The sequence below is a fragment of the Fukomys damarensis genome, unplaced genomic scaffold, assembly GCF_012274545.1.
Source record: "Fukomys damarensis isolate Sample0158 unplaced genomic scaffold, DMR_v1.0_HiC HiC_scaffold_15, whole genome shotgun sequence".
In the NCBI taxonomy this organism is placed as follows: Eukaryota; Metazoa; Chordata; class Mammalia; order Rodentia; family Bathyergidae; genus Fukomys; species Fukomys damarensis.
The window spans coordinates 18,460,091-18,483,344 of NW_022900927.1; the positions used below are offsets into that span (position 1 = coordinate 18,460,091).

At 52.3% G+C, this 23,254-nt stretch overlaps 2 protein-coding genes across 8 annotated transcripts in view; both read left to right on the forward strand.

The window, feature by feature from the left end:
* The window catches only part of Nr4a1 (nuclear receptor subfamily 4 group A member 1), a 17,672-nt gene extending 9,233 nt beyond the window's left edge, over nucleotides 1-8,439 (forward strand). For 2 of the 4 annotated variants that reach the window (XM_010628589.3, XM_010628588.3), the window contains 6 exons: nucleotides 3,277-4,154; nucleotides 4,966-5,095; nucleotides 5,439-5,590; nucleotides 5,923-6,125; nucleotides 6,218-6,396; nucleotides 7,672-8,439. In XM_010628589.3, coding sequence (XP_010626891.1) covers nucleotides 3,279-4,154; nucleotides 4,966-5,095; nucleotides 5,439-5,590; nucleotides 5,923-6,125; nucleotides 6,218-6,396; nucleotides 7,672-7,928 — 1,797 coding nt within the window. In that variant the 5' untranslated portion in view covers nucleotides 3,277-3,278 and the 3' untranslated portion in view covers nucleotides 7,929-8,439. Of the gene's footprint in view, nucleotides 1-12; nucleotides 191-3,276; nucleotides 4,155-4,965; nucleotides 5,096-5,438; nucleotides 5,591-5,922; nucleotides 6,126-6,217; nucleotides 6,397-6,796; nucleotides 7,641-7,671 lie in introns of those variants that run through there. The other 2 variants (XM_010628590.3, XM_010628586.3) reach the window with 2 other exon arrangements.
* Nucleotides 8,440-18,622: 10,183 nt separating this feature from the next.
* The window catches only part of Atg101 (autophagy related 101), a 6,203-nt gene continuing 1,571 nt past the window's right edge, over nucleotides 18,623-23,254 (forward strand). The window contains exons 1-4 of one of the 4 annotated variants that reach the window (XM_010628593.3): nucleotides 18,623-18,752; nucleotides 19,014-19,126; nucleotides 22,462-22,608; nucleotides 22,753-23,078. In XM_010628593.3, the coding sequence (XP_010626895.1) occupies nucleotides 22,827-23,078 (252 nt within the window). In that variant the 5' untranslated portion in view covers nucleotides 18,623-18,752; nucleotides 19,014-19,126; nucleotides 22,462-22,608; nucleotides 22,753-22,826. The remainder of the gene's footprint in view (nucleotides 18,753-19,013; nucleotides 19,127-22,461; nucleotides 22,609-22,752; nucleotides 23,079-23,254) is intronic. The other 3 variants (XM_010628594.3, XM_010628592.3, XM_010628591.3) reach the window with 3 other exon arrangements.

The window sequence follows — 23,254 nt, forward strand, 5'->3', positions numbered from 1 at the left end:
CAGTGGCGCCCCCGCCCCTCCCCGTGCGTCACGGAGCGCTTAAGAGGTGGGTCCCGCTCGCCCGGGGAGCCCCAGTGGCGGAGGCTGCGAAACTTGGGGGAGTGAACGAGAAGGACTGCGGGGCTCGCACGCGGGACCAAGCTGCGATTCGGGACGCTGGTCCCGGGCAGGAGGAGCAGGACCCGGCTGGGTAGGTGCCTCCGTGAGAGCGTGCATCTTTTTGGGGTGGTGCATGAAGGAGGTCGGTGTACGGGCTGGCAGAAGAGGTGTTGGAGGGACGGTTTGAAGGAGCGTGGTTAGAGTGTAGCTCTGATGTTGAGGGTTAGTGGCTTCAGCAGTATGAAGTGTCCACATCGGAGTGGAGTCTACTGGACGTGGTGGTGGGTGGTTGGAGTGGCTGCAAGGTGGAAGCCGCAGGGGGTTGGTGTTGGCGCCAGGAGTGAGGACTTGTCCGGCAGGCAGCTGGACTTAGTTCAGTCTCCCAGGGTGCCCAAGGAGGCGCCCGGCGTTCTGAACTTGATGCTGGCAGGGGGTGAGGGGGTGAAGACTGTCAGTACAGTGGGGAGAAAATACACTGCAGAGCTCCGGTGCTGCTGGGATGCTTCCAATTCCAACTAGGGTACCATTTCCAAAAGGATCTCAGGCTGTCAGCCCCTCACCCCATGCCCCAATGTGTGCGTGTGCGTGCGTGTGTGTGCGCGCGCGTGTGTGTGTGTGTGTGTGTTCTGAGCACTTTAGAGGCAGTGGTTTAGTTTGCAGGGATTTCTGCTTCAAACTTCTTGCCTGAATTCTGTGAGGATACCTCTGGATACCTGAAGGAAATGGTTAGGCTGGTATTGGAATGATGGAGAGGTGTGTGCTGTATATTGGGATATGCCCTCTAGGGTCAGGGTCAAGGTAGCTGGAAGCACAAGGAGGATTGTTTTAGCTGTGGGTTAGACCTGGAGAGGTGTGTGTGTGTATGTGTGTGTGTGTGTGTGTGTGCACGCACGCTCACACTGAGATAAGTGGAAGTGCTTTTCCTTGGAAACCTGCTTGGAAGTTGCTAAGTGCTACCTAAAGGACCCTCCCTGCCTCCCAAACCAGGCCCATATGCTGGTCGCTTCTGTACCCCCTCCCCCAATAGTCCCAGTTGGATTTTTCAGGTAAGAGTGCAATCTGAGGCTTGCTGAGCCTAACAGGTGCAAACCACAGTGTTGCCAGGACCTGCCTGAAGCCGGATTCTCCCACTCCCTCCTTCAACTCCGCCTCTTCCTCTTCCCTGTGGGACTCCCTGCACCCCCCCCCCCACATGGCTAGATGTAGTTCCATACCTCCTGTTGCTGAGTACCTGCACGGAGAAGGGGGGTTGATCCGGATGTGGGACGTCCTAGTAGAGAAACAGGATTTGAATAAGGTTGGAACAAATGCCCAGTCCTGTGTGGCTGCCACCTTTCTTCCTCCACCCGGGCCCATCCCTGCCTAGGCTGTCTTAGTGCAGGCCAACGTGGCTACCCTTATCTCCTGCAGGTGCTGTGGACGGCACCACTGGGCAGGTGGGGGCAGAGCTTTGAGGGTTCTTCTGTGTCGGTTGATTGTCTGTATATGTGCAGGGGCGGGGGTGCCCTGGCCAGGGTTCCTGGCGGTGAGAGAGAGGCTGGGGTCAGAGGGCTTCCTGGGTGGTTGGCCAGGAAATGATAACAGCCTTTGCCCCATCTCTGTCCCCCGTGATCATGGTACTCTCCATTCCAGTTTGATTTCTTATTTTTGCTTCCTGGATGGGGAAGGCCAGAGTTGTGTAGATCCCACACATGGCAGTGGGGAAGGAAACTGTCTTGGAGCCTCCTTTGCATGATTTTTGGCCAGTGTTAATTGAGGGATCTCCCCTGGATGAAATGTCTATTCCTTCATGTGTCTCACAATTAGGGTTATGTGACCCCTTTGCCTGTGCCCCTAGATGGTTCAGGGCACAGACATTTACGGTTAGACCCAGGCGGGTACAGGATGTCTTTGATCCATCTACTGACAGGTTCCTTCTTTCTGCATAGTCACCTTAAGACTTTGGTGGGACTCCAAGAGTTGTCTTATACAAATAACCGGGAAGCTAGGCTTGGTGGCACATGCCTGTAGTTGGAGCACTCAGGAGGCTGAGGCAGGAGGATTCCCACAAGTTCAAGGCCAGCCTGAGCTACATAATGAGCCCTTGTCTCAAAACAAACAACTAAAATAGCACAGAAATTCCTCGGAGGGACTGTCCCTTCTTCTGCACTTCCAGGGGGCTGTTCTTTAGCCTTCTGCTTCCCTTTCACTCTCCTCCAGCATATATGGCCTTTAAAGATCTGGTTCTGTGCTGAGCATGGTGGTGCTCGCCTGTAGTCCCAGCACTTGGGAGGCTGAGGTAGGAGGATTCTCTCAAGTTTGAGGCCAATCTGGACTACATGGTGAGTTCAAGACTAATCTGAACTATATAATGAGATCCTGTATCAAAAGAGAAAAACAAAACAAAAACCTACAAAGATCCGGTGCCAGTTCCTCAATCCTCTGAGGAGCTGGGGATGGTGAGGAGGCCTGTGTTCCCTGTTTATTTCTTTTCTTCTGGAAGCATCCCAGGCAGTACAGAGTGGGTGCCTGGGCCCAGATGGCAAGACTGGGGTACCCGTGGGATCTGATGCCTTTGCTCAGCATGCTGGGTGGAGGTGGAGGATGGGCTCCAATGGTTGCACTGCTACTGGGGCCACCTTACATAGCTGGACCTGCACTGCCAGCCTGTCTTCTAGTCCCAGGCCGTCCGTATCCCCAGGCACCATGGGAGGAAAGGGGGCATTCAGAAGGTAGAGTATACCTGGGAATATTCCCGGAAGTTCCTGACTGGAGAAAAAACACACTTGCTCCTGGGGGCTGAGATGGGGGCTCCCATGGCAGCCCTTTTCATCCCCCTCCCAGCCCCCACCTTCCCTGATGAGGGAGAGGCCAGAGACTGGAGGAACACAGCTTTGCCCTGTTCCAGTAGAGAAAGGCTGGCTGGATGCCTTCCCTGGCCTGGGGTTCCCAGGCTGGCTGGGGTGTGGCTGGGCTTCCAACTGAACCCACTCAGGCAGGGCCACTGCCCAAGGACTTTGTGGCACGTAGGGTAGGGGTCAGGATTCCTGGGTTCTGGGCTGTGGCCCTGGTGCCTCTGTCCCATCTCTGGGCCTGCCATGTGGCTGCCCTGGGCCTGTCTTTTGATAACAAGGCTTCAGGCTTCAGGCTTCCCTCACTGACTCCTTCCTTCCCTCCCTTGGTCTCTTCCTTCCATAGAGATGCCCTGTATCCAAGCCCAGTATGGGACACCAGCACCAAGCCCAGGACCCTATGACCACCTGGCAAGTGACCCCCTGACCCCTGAGCTCAGCAAGCCCACCATGGACCTGGCCAGCCCCGAGGCAGCCCCTGCTGCCCCCACTGCCCTGCCCAGCTTCAGCACCTTCATGGACGGCTACACAGGAGAGTTTGACACCTTCCTCTACCAGCTGCCGGGAACAGCCCAGCCATGCTCTTCGGCTTCCTCCTCTGCCTCGTCCACATCTTCATCCTCGGCCACCTCTCCTGCCTCTGCTTCCTTCAAGTTCGAGGACTTCCAGGTGTACGGTTGCTACCCTGGCACCCTGAGCGGCCCACTAGATGAGACCCTGTCCTCTAGTGGTTCTGACTACTATGGCAGTCCCTGCTCAGCTCCGTCACCATCTACACCCAGCTTCCAGCCTCCCCAGCTCTCTCCCTGGGATGGCTCATTTGGTCACTTCTCCCCCAGCCAGACTTATGAAGGCCTGCGGGCATGGACAGAGCAGCTGCCCAAGACTTCTGGGCCTCCACAGCCACCGGCCTTCTTTTCCTTCAGTCCCCCCACTGGTCCTGGCCCCAGCTTGGCCCAAAGTTCCCTGAAGTTATACTCCTCGCAGGCCACCCACCAGCTGGGGGAGGGAGAGAGCTATTCCCTGCCAGCTGCTTTTCCAGGCTTGGCACCCACTTCCCCGAACCTCGACAGCTCAGGGATGCTGGATGCACCCGTAACTTCAGCCAAGCCCCGGAGTGGCGTCCCAGGTGGAAGTGAGGGCCGCTGTGCTGTGTGTGGGGACAACGCCTCCTGCCAGCATTACGGGGTCCGTACTTGTGAAGGCTGCAAGGGCTTCTTCAAGGTATTCTGCTGCCCTGGGCCTGGGGACAGGCTTGTCACTCATCCCATTGGGGTCTTTGGTGGGCCCCTTTGCCTTCTCTTCCCAGCTAGTCCTGTCCTGTAGGAAGGGAACAGGCCTGCCAGATGGGCCACTTTCCTAGGGACCTATAGATGCGTAGGCTGGGACCTTTCATTCATGGGGGCAGGCAGGGGCCAGGATGACGGGATTACAGAGAGCTGCAGGCGTGAGATAGGTTAGAGGTTTTGGGTTGTGGGGGTACCCAGGAGGGTTCCCTGTCCTGACCACCCTTTGGTTCTCTGCCTACCCACCCCACGTCCTGATGGGAAGGGGCCTCAGGCACTCATGTTCCTGGCATTAGATGAAAGGATCTGGGCAGAGGGTTTGGTTCTTGAATACTGGGGGTGGACTTGGGAACAGGCTGTGTATTTGTCCCAGTGCTGGGTGCCTGCTTAGCTTCCCGTCCCCACCCCCAGCTCCTTGCCCTCTCCTGTGGGTCCCAAGGAAGGAGCCAGTGGACAGGCTCATTAAAAAACACAGATGTCTGGACTGCTTGGGGTGGGGGTCCCTAGCCCCTAGTTTCGGGCCCTGGTGGCTTCCTCCAGAGGCAGAAGCCGCCCCAACATCTCCAGGACTTCTCTCTACCCTCCCCTGCAGCTCTCCCTCCCCTGCCACCCAAATGTTAGAAAAATAGCGATGAACAGAGAATGCTTTTGTCTGCGTCGTCGGCAGCAGGATCTGGACAGTCCCCTCCCCTGGGCTTCCCCCCGCCCCACCCCACACGCTGACAGCCTGTTCCGTGTTGCCCCCTCAGCGCACAGTGCAGAAAAGTGCCAAGTACATCTGCCTGGCAAACAAGGACTGCCCTGTGGACAAGAGGCGGCGGAACCGCTGCCAATTCTGCCGCTTCCAGAAGTGCCTGGCTGTGGGCATGGTGAAGGAAGGTGGGTGGTAGGACGGGGCCCAGAGGAGCAGAGATGGCATGGCAGGGTGGGGCAGGGCAGGGCGGGGCAGGGTCCCCAGGCATCTGCCTGAAACTCTATGGTGGAGGGCAAGTCTGCCGTTTGGTACCATTCCCTCCAGACCCTTGGGCTTAGGGGGAGGCAGCATCCACCTGCCTGGTTAGTGAAGGAGGTGGTAAGGGAGGGCCTTATAGGGTTCCTTGGGGCTGAGGGACTCTGGGTCTTGGGTTCTGAGGGTCTCAACAGCAGTGTGTATGCATTGCTTGAGTTAAAGGTCTCTTCCTCAGATCCCTTCCTTCCTCATCCCTGCTCAACCTTTTTGCAGTTGTCCGGACAGACAGCCTGAAAGGCCGACGGGGCCGGCTACCTTCAAAACCTAAGCAGCCCCCAGATGCCTCCCCTGCCAATCTCCTTACCTCCCTGGTCCGGGCACACCTGGACTCTGGGCCCAGCACTGCCAAACTGGACTACTCCAAGGTGAGGCCCCCACCTGCTCCGCTCTCTGCTGTGAATATTTGTGTGCCTTTCCACACATCAGGAAAGGCATGCCCTCTAGGGCAGCTCATCAGAAAAAGAGGAGAGCCCCACCGTAGGTTGACCAGATGGAAAAGTATGCCCCCTCGGTGGGCAGCCAATTGGGAATATATGCTCCTTGCAGGAGCTGCAGCTCTGGATTGAATGTGGGAACTAACAATCAAAAAGCACGGGCCCCATCCAGTACCTGTTTTCACTCCCAGATCTGGCACCCTGACTGCATGATGGTTGGTGGAGGCCCTGCCTGCAGTGCTTATCCCAGGACCACTTTCTAGTTCCAGGAGCTGGTGCTGCCCCGCTTTGGAAAGGAAGACGCCGGTGACGTACAGCAGTTCTATGACCTGCTCTCTAGTTCCCTGGAGGTTATCCGCAAATGGGCTGAGAAGATCCCTGGCTTTGCTGAGCTGTCCCCAGGTGACCAGGACCTGCTGCTGGAGTCAGCCTTCCTGGAGCTCTTCATCCTCCGCCTGGCCTACCGGTGAGCCGCCTGCCATCCTCCCAGCCTCTTCCCTGCTCGTGCTTCCTGAGAGTACCCTGAGCCCTGACCGCCGTCTGCACCTCTCCCTCCAGGTCTAAGCCGGGTGAAGGGAAGCTCATCTTCTGCTCAGGCCTCGTGCTGCACCGGTTGCAGTGTGCTCGTGGCTTCGGTGACTGGATTGACAGCATCCTGGCTTTCTCACGGTCCCTGCACAGCTTGGCTGTTGACGTCCCTGCCTTTGCCTGTCTCTCTGCTCTCGTCCTCATCACTGGTGAGTGACTGGTACCCAGCAGGGTCCTAGGACCTCGGTGTCGGGTTTAAATGTTTCTCAAGAGGGCACCATAGAGGACCTTGGGCAGGCTGGCCTCTAACACTTGCTGTGCTCTTACATTGTGCCTTGCTGATACCCAGTTATCATGTTGGTGACAAGCACTGAAAGGGACTCAGCTTTTATTCCACTCCAAAGCTGGCCTTTGGATGATCCTAGACTGCCTGAGATGCATCATCCATCGGTGCCATATGTCTAGTTTAGGGTCTTGGTTTATTTTTAAAAACCTCCCTATTAGGCCGGGGATTTAGCTCAGTGGTTTTGCTGCCTGCCTCACAAGTGCAAGGACCTGAGTTTGAGCCCCAGTACCAAGAAAAAAAATAAAAATCTCCCTATCACCTAGGCATGGTGGCACACATACATGTAATCCCAGCACTTGAGAGGCTGAGACAGGAGGATCGAATATTCCAGCTCATCCTGGGCCGCCTATGGAATCTAACTTGGACCACCTAGTGAGACTCTGTCTCAAAAAAATAAAAATAAACTAAAAATGAAAACTACAGATCTCCCTGTTAATTGTACAACGTACAGGAAAATGCACACATGATGAATGTTTAAAAACCACATTTGTATAACCAGCCCTTTGGTCAAGAAACAGAGCATGACCAGCACCCCAGAAACTCTCCTCGTACCCCACTCCCATTACTATCTCTCTGAGAGGTAGCCACCACTGATTTCCGACGGCACAAACTGGTCATATCTCTTGGTGACTTTGTTGTGTGTGATTTGGCAGGATGGGCTCTGGTGTTGAATGGAGCGGTATTCAGATCTCCTATTTTACAAAGAACCAGAACATACCCCCCACCCCCATTTCATTCAAATTGCATGGGGGACCCAGCCCTACAGAACAGAATCAGGAGTACTAAGGGCTGGAGAGGAAGTGCTGGGGTCTGAAGTCAGCTTTCCTTGTGCTAGCTGTAAAACAAGCTTGCTTGACTCCAGGCTTCCCTGGAACAGTCTGGAAAAACCCTGGCCTAACTAGGAAACCTAGGTTATTTCATTTTTGTGACCTTGGGCAAGTTATTCATGTTCACTGGGCCTGAGTGCCTCCCTTGGAGTATGAGGATCGAGTGTCCCTTATGATGAGGCTTGAAAATGGACTGTGGGAACACACTCTGGCCAGAGCTTGGCGGCTGCACTTGTGGAGGCCTGGGGGAAGCTGGGTCTTCTGGTGGCTGGTCCTCGCTTGGGTGTCTGAACCTGTACCCTTCTCGGCAGACCGGCACGGGCTGCAGGAGCCGCGGCGGGTGGAGGAGCTGCAGAACCGCATCGCCAGCTGCCTGAAGGAGCACATGGCGGCCTTGGCGGGTGAGCCCCAGCCAGCCAGCTGCCTGTCACGTCTGTTGGGCAAACTGCCCGAGCTGCGGACCCTGTGCACCCAGGGCCTACAGCGTATCTTCTACCTCAAGCTGGAGGACTTGGTGCCCCCTCCACCCATCGTTGACAAGATCTTTATGGATACGCTGCCCTTCTGACCCTGGCCCCAAGCATGTGTGCACTCGTATGTGCGCTCTTACGTCACCCCACGTGCCTTCAGTCCACGGACCCCCAGGGCATCCTCCAGCCTGGGCTCGGGCTGCAGACTGACGCACCTCCTACCCTGCTCCAGGAGGTGGCAGGAGCTCAAGTCCTGGGGAGGGGGATGTATTCATGGGGGTGACCCCACTATCTGTCTTATCCTCCAAGCCTGGCCCTGGCCTTCATGTTTTTTGTAAGATAAACCATTTTTAACACATGCCGCTGTGCTGTAAATAAGCCGAATGCTGCTGTAAATACAGGAAGGAAGAGGTTGAGGTGGGGGTTGGGAAGAATGGACGGGGCCTCCACCAGCCCGGGCAAACCTTTCCAGCCTCCTTCAACTTGCTCCCTCTTCCCACCCACCTTCCACATGTACATAAACCGTCACTCAAGGAAGAAGACAAATGACAGATTCTGACATTTATATTTGTGTATTTTTCTTGGATTTATAGTATGTGACTTTTCTGATTAATATATTTAATATATTGAATAAAAAATAGACATGTAGCTGAAATTGGGATTGTCTCTGACATCCATGAGACAGAGGAGTGGCTCTGGGCAGATCTTGGCTATTACCAACTTGAACAGGCCTCAGTTTACCCGTCTTTAGGAGGCAGGTCATGCTGACACCTGCTTCACGAGGCTATTATGCAAAGCATTTGTGCTAGTTGCCTTTTTTTCCTTCCGGTACTGGGGATTGAACTCAGGACCTTGCACTTGCCAAGCAGGTGCTGCACCTCTGAGCTATATCCTGGGCTCCTGTTAGCTTCTAACACAATGAAAGTCTCCACTACCCCCTCCCCACCAGGGATTTGATTAAACCCAGGGCCTCACAATGCTAGGCTATTGCTCTGTGACTGACTGAACTACACCCTGGGCCCTGTAATTGTTGGTTTCCACACCTGTGAAAAAGAATAGACCTCTGCCTTACCGAGCTGTAGGACTAGAGGAACATGCTTATGTAGTTAGTGTTTAGCATAGGGGTAGGTAGAGGAGAACCTAAATTGGTAGTAGCTGGTGTTGCTTAGTTTAAATTTTGTTTCATCCCCATTTTCACCGTTCTCTCCACCCCTGCAACAGACCCCATACAGTGGGTATCTCTTGTCTTCTTGGCAAGAAAATTGTTCTGAGACTTACCCATGTCCAAGTGCCTCCATACAGGTTCTTCAACCCTGCCCCTAGCTCCTCAGATGCTTAGCTGGCTTCAATGCAGATTCCTGGGCTCTATTCCTCAGACAGGTTTGTTGAGGGATGAGGCCCATTAATACGTCCTTCAGCTGCCATCCAGATCTGGGGGCTGGCCACCCTTTTGGAGTCAGCAGCCTCATCACTCCTTAGACCCACAGGAGTCCTGCAAGTAGTGTCTTCACACCCGCTTCTCACTAGCCCTGGCCCAGGACCTGAGTCTCCACTTGCATAGGCCCTGGAAACTGGCTGGATAGGGGCAACCCCAGTGCATGAGAGTTGGGCACCATAGGCTCTGCTCTAGAGCAGGGGAGAAGCCAGCACCCTCCCAGGTACCCCGCAGCCATATGCCCTCACCTGGGTCCTGGGAATGCAGTCCAGCTTCAGCCTTCTGAGGGGTCTGCAAGTGTCCAGCAGAGCTGTGAACTTCCTGGCATGTGTGCTAAAGTTCCTGAGTGTACTTAACAGCCCCAGCACCCGAAGGGGAAATGGGTAGGGGCGCAGTCAGCAGCGGGCCCCTCAGGCTTGTACCCTCCCTGCGGCTGCCAGAGAAACCCCTTTTCCTCACTGAGCCTGTTCAGTGTTGGGGATGTTCCTCTGGTGACAAAGCTCTGGTTAGGGACAGCTTGCTGGGAACCTCCCCTGCTGTGGCTGGACTGAGTTCCCTTCAATTTGGGTCACTCTCCTCCAGGCACCTTTAGCACAGACAGATATGCAGACAGGGCAGGCCCCTGGGGAAGGCGGCAGGACTACAGTCCTTAGGTGCTTGGGGGTTGGGCCAGAGGCTGGGAATGGTGGGGCAGAGGAGAGTCTTGGTCCCCTGAGTTCTCAAAGCCCTGTTGTGATGATAATAGCTACCAGCTAGCTCCTTTTTCCTGTGTTTATTATGTCCTGGCCTCAGTACCACCTAAGGAAAAAAGCATGATTATCCCCACCTCACAGGTGGGGACTGAGTAACATGGCAAAAAGTAAGTACTCTGGATCCAGATTGCCTGGGTTTAAATCTTGGCTCCAGGGCTGGGGGTGTAACTCAGACGAAGCACAGGAGCGCTCAGCGTGCGTGAGGCCTTGGGTTTGATCCCAGCACAAGCAGGTGCACTCACAAATACACAAAAAGGAAGTAAAAGAAGAAAATCCTGGAGCTAGCTCTTCAGATTTTAGAGTTTTGTTTTGTTTTTTCCTTTTTGAGACAGGGTGTTGATCTGTAATTCATGCTGGTCTTGAACTCACTATGTAGCCCAGGCTGGCCTTGCACTTGCAGTAATCCACCTGTCTCAGCCTCCCAAGTGCTGGGATTACAGGTGTGCGCCACCACACCTTGCCCTGCGATAGCTCTTACTAGCTGGGTAACACTGGGCAAGTTACTTAACCTTTCTGTGCCTCAGTATTTCTTCTATAAATGAGAAAAAAAAATCGTACCTCTTTCATAGAGTTACTATACTATAAGAGTGAAAACACATAAAGTGTTTCGAATGGTGCCTTGCACAGAAATAACCAATAAATATTAGCTGTTTTTCCAAAAGCGGGTAATCCACTGGAAAGGAAGTGACTTTCCCAAGGTCACTTGGCTTCTAAGTAGCTGATGTGCTGTGTCTGGCTGCTTAACCACTAGATCTCCCATCCTAGTGCCTGGCAAATAAAAGCTACATTGGTGGCAAATTCTTTCCAGGACTACTGGGGTGGGGGTGGGGAGTGCTGACCCTCCAGCCCCACCCAGCCCCGCCCAGCTGGAGGCTGGAGGCTGGAGGCAGGCTCTTTTTTTCCACTCAGCAACTGAAGGAACTGGCCTCCAAATCTCGCTAGGGGCCCCTGAGTGCAAACAAGGGGGCATTGAGCCTGGTGGGGCCTCACAATGGCTGCTCTGTCCCTGCTGGCCGGGGGCTGGGCCCATTTCCGACAGGGACAATAGTCAAAAGGCAATGACGCCGGCAGGGCCTGGAATCCCAGGCGGGATTTTCCAAGGCCTCAGAGCCTGCTGTTTGTCCTCACGCGCAGACCCAGGAAGCCTGCCTCCCTGTCTCCCCACCCCACCCACGCTGGGCCCTGTGCCCAGAGGCCCTGGACCCCTCCTCAGCCTTGAGATGCCGCCATGACTCAGGAGGTCTGGGGTGGGAGGGGCCCTGTACACCCAGGGGTCCGTGCCCATGCCCTTCTCTGGGGTGTGTGGTGGAGAAAGCTGCTGCATATCTGGGCTCTAGCCACCAGGTCTTAGTTATGGAGAGAGGTGGTGAAGGTCACCCTTGAGGAGTCTAGGAGCTTCTGAAGCTCACGACAAGTATGGTCCATTCTGTATTCAGCATGCTGAGCTTCATGGCATCAGCTACATGATCTAAGAGTGTGGCATATGTCTATGATTCCAGTACTGGGGAGGCTGAGGCAGGAGGATTGAGTTCAAGGCCAGCTTGGATTACACAGTGAGTTCAAGACCAGCCTGGATTACACAGCGAGATCCTGTTTCAAACAAACAAGCGAAAGTTTGAGCCCAGCCCAGGCAAATTAGGAACGTACCTGTCTCATCTCAAAAACTGAAAAAGGCCAGGGATATAGCTCAGTAGAGTGCTTTCCTGGCATACAGGAAGTCCTGGGTTCGATTTCCTGTACCACAAAAAACAAAGCACACATACAAACCTGAGCCTGTTAGAGACGACAAGATGTGTGTGGTAACTGGATGGTGAGCTGCGATGGCCTTCACAGCCATGAGGCAATTGTGTGAAACGTCAGAGTTGTGTCCTGGCTGAGGGCAATGCTGGGTGGCCCGTGTGTGAAAGCTGGGCCTGGGACCCCAGAAGGTTTAAGCTTAGAAATCTGGGTGAGCACCAGCCTCTTTTCCACAAGCGCCCCGACTGCAGCAGAGCTCCTGGGCCTCCTCAGAGAATGAAGCTGAAGGGGTTAGTAAGCCTCTTGTCCACCCAGCTTCCAACTCAAAGCCCCACAGCTCATCCAGCAGCTTTTCTGGCCTCACCAGAGCAGCCAGGATTCAGCCTCAGGCTGTGAGCTCTGCCTGAAACTCTGCCTCCAGCCCTGCTCCAGCCTCAGGCTCTCAGGCTTCTGCCCAGGCCCCCACCCTCAGGGTGCTGGTAGATTTTGAAACCTCTGGCCCCTGTAGTAGGTACAGGAAAGAGTCAGTGCTAGGCTGAGTTTTATAAAGTCCCCTCACTCCTCAATGTTTATTGCCCCTTCCAAGATCCCAGCTGACTTCAGAGCTGTCCTGGGGGCTGCAGCACCCTAGAGGTTTAGGCCCTACCTTCTGCCTCCCACCCACCACTCTGGGCCCTTTCTTGGCTCATCTGCCCCACCACCTTGGCTCCTTCTGGCCTCCCACTGGGCCCCGACCGTATCTGACTGGGGGGCCACATGAGGTCTCCTCAAGGTCTGACCCAGGCACTGGCACTGCTCATTCCTCAATGTGGGACCATAAATCAGGCTCAGTGAGGCTGTGCCTGCCAGGGATGGCAGCTGGGCCAGGAAGGGGAGGTGGGGGGGTCCTGGTACATGCTTTGTTAGCAGGGAGCAGTGCCCATGTGCAAGCCAGGTGGGCTGGGTGCTGACTGACACTGCCCACCTAGCCTGGTGCCCCCACCCAGGAAGCCTAGCCTTGGGGCGACCAAGCAGGAACCCTGGACCCTAACCCAGAGAATCTGAAGTAACTGAGATACTATAAGGACAGATACAGAGATGCCCCCAGGGATCGATACAGACCCTCCCCTACGGGGTGGGGTGGGGGGGTGGATAACAACCATTCCCTTTTTCAGGGACAGTCACAGAGATTTCTTTACCCCAAGGATGACAGATACATACACACACACCTCGCAAAGGAAAGATATACAGCCCTTGCAGGGAGAGACTGTCTCCCTAGGGACACAGGCACAAAAATAAAGCCCCACCCCCACCTCTACTAGGCTAGACAAACACAGACCTTGCCTGAGAACACAACACAACATTACCCCAACTCAGAGGACAAATCCCCAGATCTTAGCCAGGCAGAGGGTAGACATGCACCACGGCCTGGTCTAGGGCTAGAGGCTGCCTGATGAGGTTAGCAGGTTGCGACTGGGAGGAACTTCTTTCTCACGCCCTCTGCCGCTTTCTCTGCTTTCTCCTCCGCCCAGCCATTTCCTCTGCCACAGAGGGCGGGGACTGGGAGCGGCATCCTAGAAAAGGGTGGGAGGTGGAGGAACCCCTGCCTAGGATTCCAGGGAGCAGAAGTCAGAAGGAGACAGCTGGTCTTCGCCCCCGCTGCCTGGCCCCAGCTGGGGGTCAGCAGACAGGGTGCTGGCTACCCAGCTGGGCTGGCCACCATCAGGAGCCCCTGGCCTGACGTCAATCCCACTCACTGTTGTTTCTGGGACTTGAGTCACTCCCTGTGACGCCACTGGGGTCAGCTCTGGAGCGGCTAGGGTGGCCTTCAGGGCCAGCTTTGGGGCTCAGCTCTCCCCTGGGTGCACTCTAGGATGAGGTAGGGCCATCTGAGGCCAAACTCACCAGGCAGCGTCAGCTGCCTACTCCCAAGGTCTTGAGTTGGCCTTCAATGTCCTCCACAAGCCTTTGTTGCAGGACAGAGCCCTGGTGAGAGGCCTGTCGGCCTGGCTGGGGCTCTGGGCTCTGGCTGAGAAGTGTTCTGTTCCCTGTCTGCTGTCCTTTCAGGCCTTGGAACCCGGATCTCCTCAGCCCTCTCCCTCCAGCCTTGCATTTCCGTTTTCTAGAAAGTCTTCCCAGAATAAGCCCCTGAATATCCCTTTTTCCTGGAACCCCAGGTCCCCTCCCATGGCCTTCAGGTTGCCCTGTGTTCTCTGCAGCCATCCTGGTTTTCTTCTGGTTACCAGGCACTTCCTAACTTGCTGAAAGCAGGAATGAGGACCCCTCCTTCCTCTGAATGTGTCACTTTTCTTCTCCATCATACCAGCTCTCTGAGATAATGGCAGTTGCCTCCATTCTGGCCACCTCTGTCCCCCACAGAACCTACTGTCATTTCTTTCATACCATTTGTCAGGTTTTCTGGCCCAGGTGTAGCCTCTGGTTCATTTCTTCTGTAAGACTTGGAGCTTCCAGAGGGTTACAATTGTGAATTGTTTCATTGGTATTACAAGTGTTACATGGGACTAACATATGCACAATTACATGTGTGTGGCATGAATGAATAAATGAATTGCTTTTTTTTTTTTTTGAGATAGAGTCCTCCTAAAAACAAAACAAAAACAAAAGCCAACAACAACAAAAAGAAAAACCGGGCATGTTGGTGCATACCTCTAATCCCAGCACTCTGGAAGCCTGAGGCAGGAGGATCATGAGTTTTAGCCCAGCCTGGGCAATTTAGCAACTTAGTGAGATCTTGTATTAAAAAGGGGTGGGGGGACCTGGGGATGTAGCTCAGAGCAAAGGCCCTGGGTTCTATCCCCAATACAGCCCCCCCCTTCCATAATGGAACAAAGAAAGGAATTGTGTGGCCTTGGTGACTATATTAATCAAGGATTTCAGGGACACAGAACTAAGAGGACACATACACAAGGAAGGGAGTCAGATAGAGATTTATTATAAGAAGGCTGACATCCCAAGTTCTGAAGTCAGCAAGTGGAGTGCTGATGGTGTAGTTCTCATCTGAATGCAAGAAAGGACTGATGTCCCAGCCCTACAGAGGCTGAAGAGACCTCCCCTTACTCACTGGAGAATTGGGCTTCTGAACCTACCAGGCTTTCATCTGATTGGGTGGGGCCCATTCATGCTAGAGAGGGCCAACCACTTTGTTCAGTCTACCAATCCAGCCAGACATTAATCTTTGCTTTTTTTCCCAGTACTGGGGATCAGTAAAACTCAGGATCTTGAGCTTTCGAGGCAGGCATTGTGTCATTGAGCTAAATCTGCTGCCCGAGATATTACTCTTATCTAAAACACCTTCACAGACACACCTAGAATTTTTTTTTCTTTTTTTTTTTTTGGTTTTTTGAGACAGGGTCTCACTATGTAGTTGAGACTGACCTGGAACTCACTATGTAGCCCAGGCTGGTCTCGAACTCACAGCGATCCTCCTGCCTCAGCCTCCTGAGTGCTGGGATTACAGGTGTGTGCCACCACGCCCGGCACACCTAGAATGTTTGACCAAATGTCTGTGCTGTCCCAGGGGGTTAACACACACACTTAACCATTACAGCAAGTTACTGCGTTTCACTGAGCCTCCATTTCATTATCTGTAAACTGGGGTGGGGTGGAATTTTATCTACCGTGAAAGGTATTGGTAGTGGGAGAGATCATCACAGTAGAGACTGTCAAGTGCTGGCACAAGGATCAGTGAGGCTTCAGGATGGTGGCACCAAGAGGCTTGAGACAGTGTGTCTGGGTAGGTAGAGGTCAGTCATTCCCCTCATTCACCAGCAGGATCTGGGGGTTGGTCACTGGTTCCTCTTCTGTATGAAGGTTGGTCCTGAGCTCACTGGGTCCCCATACCCTTCAGCTTCTCACAAGTGTCACCTTTGAAAAATCTTTCTTCTAGGGCCAGGGGTTTAGCTCAGTGGCACCGGGACTGCCTTGCAAGTACAAGGTCCTGAGATGAATCCCCAGTACAGGGTGAAGGGGGGTGTCTTTCTCCTGATGTTTTCCTACTTTTGTGCATGCTCTGGAAGAGGTGGCTGGTCTGTAGAGCAAGCATCTGTCTCTTTTTCTAGGCCCTGCAGGGAGTCCCTGGCTACCCAGAGAGAAGTACTCATACCTGGGACAGAGGCAAGGGCTGAACCAGAGCACATCCCTGGGGAGGAAGGAAAGGGTACCAAGAACAGATGAGAGGGAGGAGGCGGATGGGCAGTTGCATTTGGAAGAACAGGAGGGAAGAGAGGCCTAAAGGTTTGGGTGTGACAGTGGTGTGCTGGAGCCAGCTGGTACTGATACTTAGGAGCCTATTGCACCCCTGGTGATAAAGATGCAATCATTCAGCCACGTGTGGCGGTGTACACCTGTAATCTCAGCACTCCAGGAGGATGAGGCAGGAGGATTGCAAATTGGATCCCAGCCTGGGTAAATTTAGTGACTTAGTGAGACCCTGCCCCAAAATAAAAAATATTTTTTAAAAGGTTGGAATATAGGTTAGTGGGAAGGCCCTGGGTCAATCCTCGGTCTTGGGAAAAAATGATGCTGAACGGGGAACATGTTTTAGTAAGCCAAACTTACTGGTGGAAAAGTTTTTCCCCATTCCCTCAATGTGTCCAGGCTTCAGGAATTTTCTTTGTTCTCAAGTTTGTTATTTCTACCTCCCACCAAATGTAAATGGGACATAGCTCTGTGCACTGAGCTTGCTGTCTGTACTATCTGTTAAGTGATGAATTCGCTGGACCCAAATGACTTGTGCTCTATGTAACCAATGCAAAGTGCTTACCTCCTGCAAGCGCGCCCCCTCCGGAGAGTATAACCTGTCCTGCTTGACCCCAAAGCGGGGTCAGTCTCTTTGTGGAGAAGTCCCAGACTGACCGCCTGACGCTAAAAATAAAACTGTACACTTTGCCTCCAAAACTGCTGGGTGCATCTTCTATTCTCCTGGACTACCTGTCTGTATGTTCTCTCTGGCACTTCGCCACTACAATGCTATCATTCATTCATTCTGGACTCTGAATTCAGTGGTATCCTGTAGGTTGAAATTGGTACGGTAGAAAGCTGGCAAAAATGCTACAAATCAAGCTGGGCATGGTGGAGCAACCTGTAATCCCAGCACTTGGGAGGCTGAGGCAGGAAGATTGCTGAGAGTTCTAGGCCCGCTTAGGCTTCACAGTGAGTTCCAGGGCAACCTGGCCTACATTTATAAAAAAGAAGAAAAAAAAAGCCAGCAATCAAGGCAATTCCTTATTAAGACTGTAGGTTAGGCCTGCTACAGGTCAGAAAGAGAATGTTTTTGTTTTTGTTTGTTTGAGACAGGGTCTCACTATGTAGTTGAGACTGAACCAGAGCTCACTATGTAGCCCAGGCTGGTCTCGAACTCACAGCGATCCTCCTGCCTCAGCCTCCCAAGTGCTGGGATTATAAGCGTGTGTCACCTCGCCCATCTTGAGAATGTTTTTGTTTTTGTTTGTTTGAGACAGGGTCTCACTATGTAGTTGAGACTGAACCAGAGCTCACTATGTAGCCCAGGCTGGTCTCGAACTCACAGCGATCCTCCTGCCTCAGCCTCCCAAGTGCTGGGATTATAAGCGTGTGTCACCTCGCCCATCTTGAGAATGTTTTTGTTTTGTTTATTTGTTTTTGAGAGAGGGTCTCAATATGCAGTTCAGGTTAGCCTCGAACTCACTAGGTAGCCCAGGCTGGTCTCAAACACAGTGATCCCCTTACCTCAGCCTCCTGACTGCCTGGATTACAGGTGCGTATCACCACATCAAGTTTAGAATCCTGCCCTTTTCGTGCCACTCAATTAATGTTACCTTAAAAAAGTTACCTATTACTGTTTTGAAAGATAAAGTGTTAGGAAGAAGGGGCTGGGGATTTAGCTCAGTGGTTCCACTGTCTGCCTCACAAGTGCAAGGTCCCGAATTCAATTCCCAGTACAAAAACAAAACAAAACAAAAAAAAGGAGTAAGAGGCATCTTAATCCTCAAATTAAATAACTCAAGAGTGTCCCCTGTTGGAGGCAGCCTGCTAGGCTCTAGCAGCAACTAACAAATCCTGTCCTGGGTTTACCATGGGTGCAGAACCAACCATGCTTCCAGGCAGTAGTAACACAGCAGTAACAATGCAGTCATATTCATACGGGTCACAAAAGACTTTCACGTGCATTATCGCTTGGGTTTCTCACAGCAGCTGTTTAGAGAGGAAATCAGAAAGGAAGTATGATGTCAGAGAAGCAATGCTCAAAATTATAAGCCGCACAAGATCGGGCATGGTAGAGGACCAGGTAGTGCTGCAGTATGAATGTAGCCCTCAGAAATATTAAGCCCCTTTCTCCCGTACCTTTGGGTGGGTTGGAGGTCAAGGATACTGCCCATGAAGTACGTTGGACAAACCCTCGTTTATGCCACCTACTCGGGCGTCACGCATTATACTAGTGTTTGCTCATAGTCTGGTTATGTCCCTGAATTCAGTTTACGCCCCTGAACTTATGGGGATCGATGACTTTTCCCGGACTCTCCGCCTAGCGCCCGGGAACACGTACTTCCAAGGGGCCGATTCACCGCGACACACTTCTCCGCCAAGGGAGGCAACGCAGAGCCCGTTCGGCCCCTCCTTCCACCCCGTCTCTATGGCGGAAGTAATTTGCTGAAGCCAAAACAACAGTCTCGCTGGTGGGAGTGAGTGGACTCGTCCAAATAAGGGGGATACTTCTTACCGTAAAGTCTTAAAGTCACGGCCCGAGGAATAATCAAGAAAAAGAAGCACCCAAGCTTTTGAGAAGGACATGAGTATGTGTTACCTTCCTAAGAGTTTTTAGACGCTGTGGGCAGCGGCAGTGGTGGGAGGCCTCGGCAGAGCCGGGCGCTCCCCAGCCGAAGGCGGCAGGTGGCACGCTCCGCTACGTCACTCACCAGGGCGGTGCGAGGCTTCCGGTCCCGGCTCCGCTGTTGCCGCGGTGGTCTGGCATCTGAAGCGCTGTGTGGTGGCCCTCTGGCTTCTGACCTGTGTTCGAAGAGGTAAGGGGCCGTCCTCGCCGCCCGTCGCCATTCCTGTGCGGGTACCTCCTGCCGCGACGAGCCTAAAGGCGCGCGCCTCGATCTCCTGAGCCGGGTCAGGCTCAGCGCGGTACGCCGCCCCCGAAAAGTCCGAGAAATGGGCTCCTCCGCTTCCCTGTTCTGTGGAGGTCCGGGGCGGGGGGCGGCGGCGGGAGGACGTAACTTTGGCGGTTGTCTCACTTATCGCTACGGAACTCAGTAGTCTTCTGTTCTTGCTTTTAGTCCATTTCTCGCGGCTCAGCGCCGGCGCGGAGATTGGAACATCTCTGCGGAGGTCGTGCCAGGGCTGGAGGAGGAAAGCCCGAGTGACCCGCGCTCCACCGTAGACGCGTAAGGTGGGGAAGGGTTGTCACACTCCAGTCAGCCTCTGCCCCCTTGCAGGGACGCGGCTTCCCAGCCCTTGCACTCCATTGCTCACCGTAGCCGTGTGGCTGAATATCCAAAGGCAGTTGCTCTGGGAACTGGCTGGTTAGGACTGTCTTCTCCCGGGGGAGCGGGTCCTGGAATAACACCAAGACCGAGGAGAGACCCTGAATTGGGGGCCAAAGAAAGGAGGTGTATGGCCTGTTTGAAAGTTTTTTGGGGTGGGGGGACCTAGAAAGGGAAAGTTAAGGAGGAAAGGGAGCTGGACTAGAGCTGGGAATCTCTAGGTGGGAAACTATGGATGGAGTTAAAACTAGAGGTCAGGTATGGGCAAGAAAGCCATCTCACCCTTGATGCAAGAAAAACCAACACAGCAACTCCTAGAAGGACCTAGAATTCATGGGGCAGGATGCATTGCACTAGGTACTAGGAGAAGAGAGGTAATTCCAAGCAAGCGTGTTTATGGTGACTGAGGTGACTTTAACTTGTAGAATGAGTGAGGAAGTGATTTTGACAGAAGAGCTGCCTCTGAATATTAGAAAAGCTCGCTTGGGAAAGGTTCAGACATTTTATGTGGGTTCTGATATCAAAATAGAAACTCACTGGTTTGACTCATGAGATAGAGTAACTGAATGGAACAGTTTAAAGGTGGACTAGTCTTTTGTTCCCTTTTCTTGTTTGTTTTTTTGAGAAAGCATCTCATTGTGTAGTTTATTTGCTTTTGTTTGTTTTTTTCTTTCTTTCTTTCTTTCTTTTTTTTTTTTTTTTTTTTAAAAAATTTTTTTTTTTTTTTTTGAGACAGGGTCTCACTGTGTAGGTTGGTCTTGAACTCACAGCCATCCTCCTGCCTTAGCCTCCCGAGTGCTGGGATTACAGGCGTGCGTCACCACGCTCAACTTCATTCTTTCTTTCTTTTTGAGGCAGGGTCTTGCTATGTAGGTTAGGCTGGTCTTAAACTCACTTTGCAGCCCAAGCTGGCCTCAAACTCTTGGCAGTCCAGCCTCAGCCTCTGTGTGCCACCCTGTCTGGCTTAAAGATGGGAAGCAGTGAATTCTCTGTCAGGGCACTTTGCAAGCTGAATACACAGCTATGAAACTTGTCCGTTCCTTTTTTTTTTTTAACTTGCTTTGATGTACTATGGGCATGCTAGGCAAGCACTCTGCTGCTGAGCTAAATCCCATTATGGACTCATATTTGATTACTTACTAAGTTCTGCTTCTCACCTTCCGCCACTGCTGTAGTATGACGTGGCGTTATCTTTAGGCAATAACGTAATAATGAATTATAGTGGCTAATGCTTAGTAAATGTTTGTTTATTTAGTACTTGCCAGGTTCTGCTTCAAGTGTTTTACACATGCTAACTCATTCACTCCTTGAATAATCCTTTCAAGGTAGCTGTTATTACTGTTTTCCTTTATAGATGGGGAAACTGAGGCACATAAGTGTTAGGCAGCTTGTCTAAAATCACACAGGGAGTAGTGACAGAGCTGGAGTTCCAATCCAGGGTATCTTTGCCTTTTGAGTCATTATTCTTCACCAGTATTCTGTTTTTTACATGTATTTTTTTCACTAGTCCTTGCCACAATTCCTATTTTATTTTTATTTGCATATTTTTATGGTTCTGGGTATTGAACCCAGAGCTTTTGCACTGAGCTGTACTCCCCCCCCTTTTTTTTGAGATAGGCTCGCACTAAGTCAGTAAGTGCTCAGGCTGGGCTTGAACTTTCTATCCTTCTGCCTCAGCCTCCTAAAGTATTTGAGGCATGTACCACTATATTTGGCTCACAAATCCCTTTTTATAGGTAGAAAACAAGTTCAGAGAGGTTGGCTAATGTGCTTAAGGTCCCAGTGTGTTAGTCATTACTATAACAAAATACCTGAGACAACAACTGGAAAGGAGCAAAGATTTATTTTGGCCCATGGTTTTAGTCCATGGTCTGCTGGCTCTTTTGCTTTTGAGTATGTGGCTAATAGAACATTGTATTGGGGAGCACAAGTTGGAACAAAGCTGTTCACCTTATGGCTGCTAGGAAGCAAAAATAGGTAGTATCCCCTGCAAAGGCATGGCACTAGAGCTTAGCTTCTTTTCACTAGGCCCTACCTCTAAGAGTTGTACCACTTCCCAATTAGCATTACGGACTGACAACTAAACCTTTAACACATGGTCTTTGCGGGAGTTTTAAGATCCAGTCTATAACAGAGCAAGAAGTAGGAGAGCTGGGTGACATGGCACACACATGTAATTTTAGCTACTCAAGAGGCTGAGGCGGGAGGGTTGCTTAAGAGGCCAGGAGTTTGGGGCTGGCCTAGACAACATTTATGTATTTATTTTTGTGGTGCTAGGAATTGAACCTAAGGCCTCTGCATGCATGCTAGGCAAGCCCTGAACCACTGAGCTATATCCCCAGCCCTTTGAGGCCCTTTTTTGTTTGTTTGGTTTTTTAAGACAGGGTCTCACTATGTAGTTGAAACTGACCTGGAACTCACTATGTAGCCCAGGCTGGTCTCCAACTCACAGCGATCCTCCTTCCGATCTTCCTGCCTCAGCCTCTGGAGTGCTGGGATTACAGGCGTGCACCACCACACCTGGCCTGGCAGAGGCCCTTTTAATAAAAAGGGACCTCACCTGATTAGGTTGCCCCTGTAACTGTTATGACTATAGTGACCTCAAAGGGTTTTCTTGCCCAACCTCTTTGCCTTAATTCATCCATTTTTATACTGGAGACTGGATGGCTCTGAAAATGTATGGGATTTGGTGTGTGTTGTGCACAGATTTGTTTGTTTTTTGAGTCTCAAAAAAGGCCAAAGTCTGGTCTTGAACTCACTGTAGAGACCAGGCTGGGCTTGAACTTGCAGCGATCAGCCTCCCAGATGCTGAGATTACAGGCATATACTACCTTGCTTGGCTCAATTCAGGTTTTAAAGCCCATCTTACATGGCTTTCATTGCCTTCTCAAAGCAACTTGGGTCAAAATAGTTAGGACCCATCCTTTTTTTTTTGGTACTGGGGCTCAAACTTGGAACCTCATGCTTTCGAGGCAGGCAGTGGCACCACTGAGCTAAATACTGAGCTAAATCCCCAGCCCTATTTAGGACCTATTCTTTGACCTTTAGTCAGAGTTGACTTTCTCATGCACAAATTTGATCTTGGTATGGGTTGCAGTGACTCTTCACTGCTTTCAGGACAGAGACTTAACCTGGTAATACAGGGTCCCAGGAGACTCTGGGTCTTTCTTTTCTTATTCCTATCTCATCCTCTCACCACAGTGGGAACATTTACCTGCCCATTTCTCCCGTATCCCCTTAGCTCCTGGGGCTAGCTTAGTGCTCTTGACAAGTGCTGCACAAGGATCCTTTGCTGCTTGCTGCACTGAATGCTGTTAATGGAATGTAGGCCTCCACTGGCAGTTTGCGCTAGCAACATTGAAGCTTCCCCTGCCTTTTGATTGAGAAGGTTTGTGATTTTTCTGATGGTATGTGCTTCCAGCGCATAGGGGACAGCAGAGGCAGGGGCTGAGCTGAACTGAACAGGAAGTGAACGGGGACTGTGCAGGTGGTTTATATGATGTCAGCATTCTGTCCTGGGCTCCTTTTGCAGGCGGCCCCTGGGTGGGGCGAAGCTTCCTGTTTTTATCCTGGGTCCCTGTCCTGGTGTTGGCCACTGGCTGCAGGATGAACTGTCGCTCCGAGGTGCTGGAGGTGTCGGTGGAGGGACGGCAGGTGGAGGAGGCCATGTTGGCTGTGCTGCACACGGTGCTCCTGCACCGCAGCACAGGCAAGTTCCACTACAAGAAGGAAGGCACCTACTCCATCGGTACTGTGGGCACCCAGGATGTTGACTGTGACTTCATTGATTTCACCTATGTGCGCGTCTCCTCTGAGGAACTGGACCGTGCCCTGCGAAAGGTTGTTGGGGAGTTCAAGGTAGGAGTATGGTACAGCTGATGGTAGGCAGTTGTAGGTGGAGCTGGGATGTCTCTACCTAGGTTGCCTGTACCTGCTTACCCTTCCTAGAAGTGTGGATTGGGTTCTTTGGGGCAGTAAGGTACAGGCTTGTTGAGAGCTGTTATTGGGTAGGAGGGCCTATGTGTCAGGGTAGG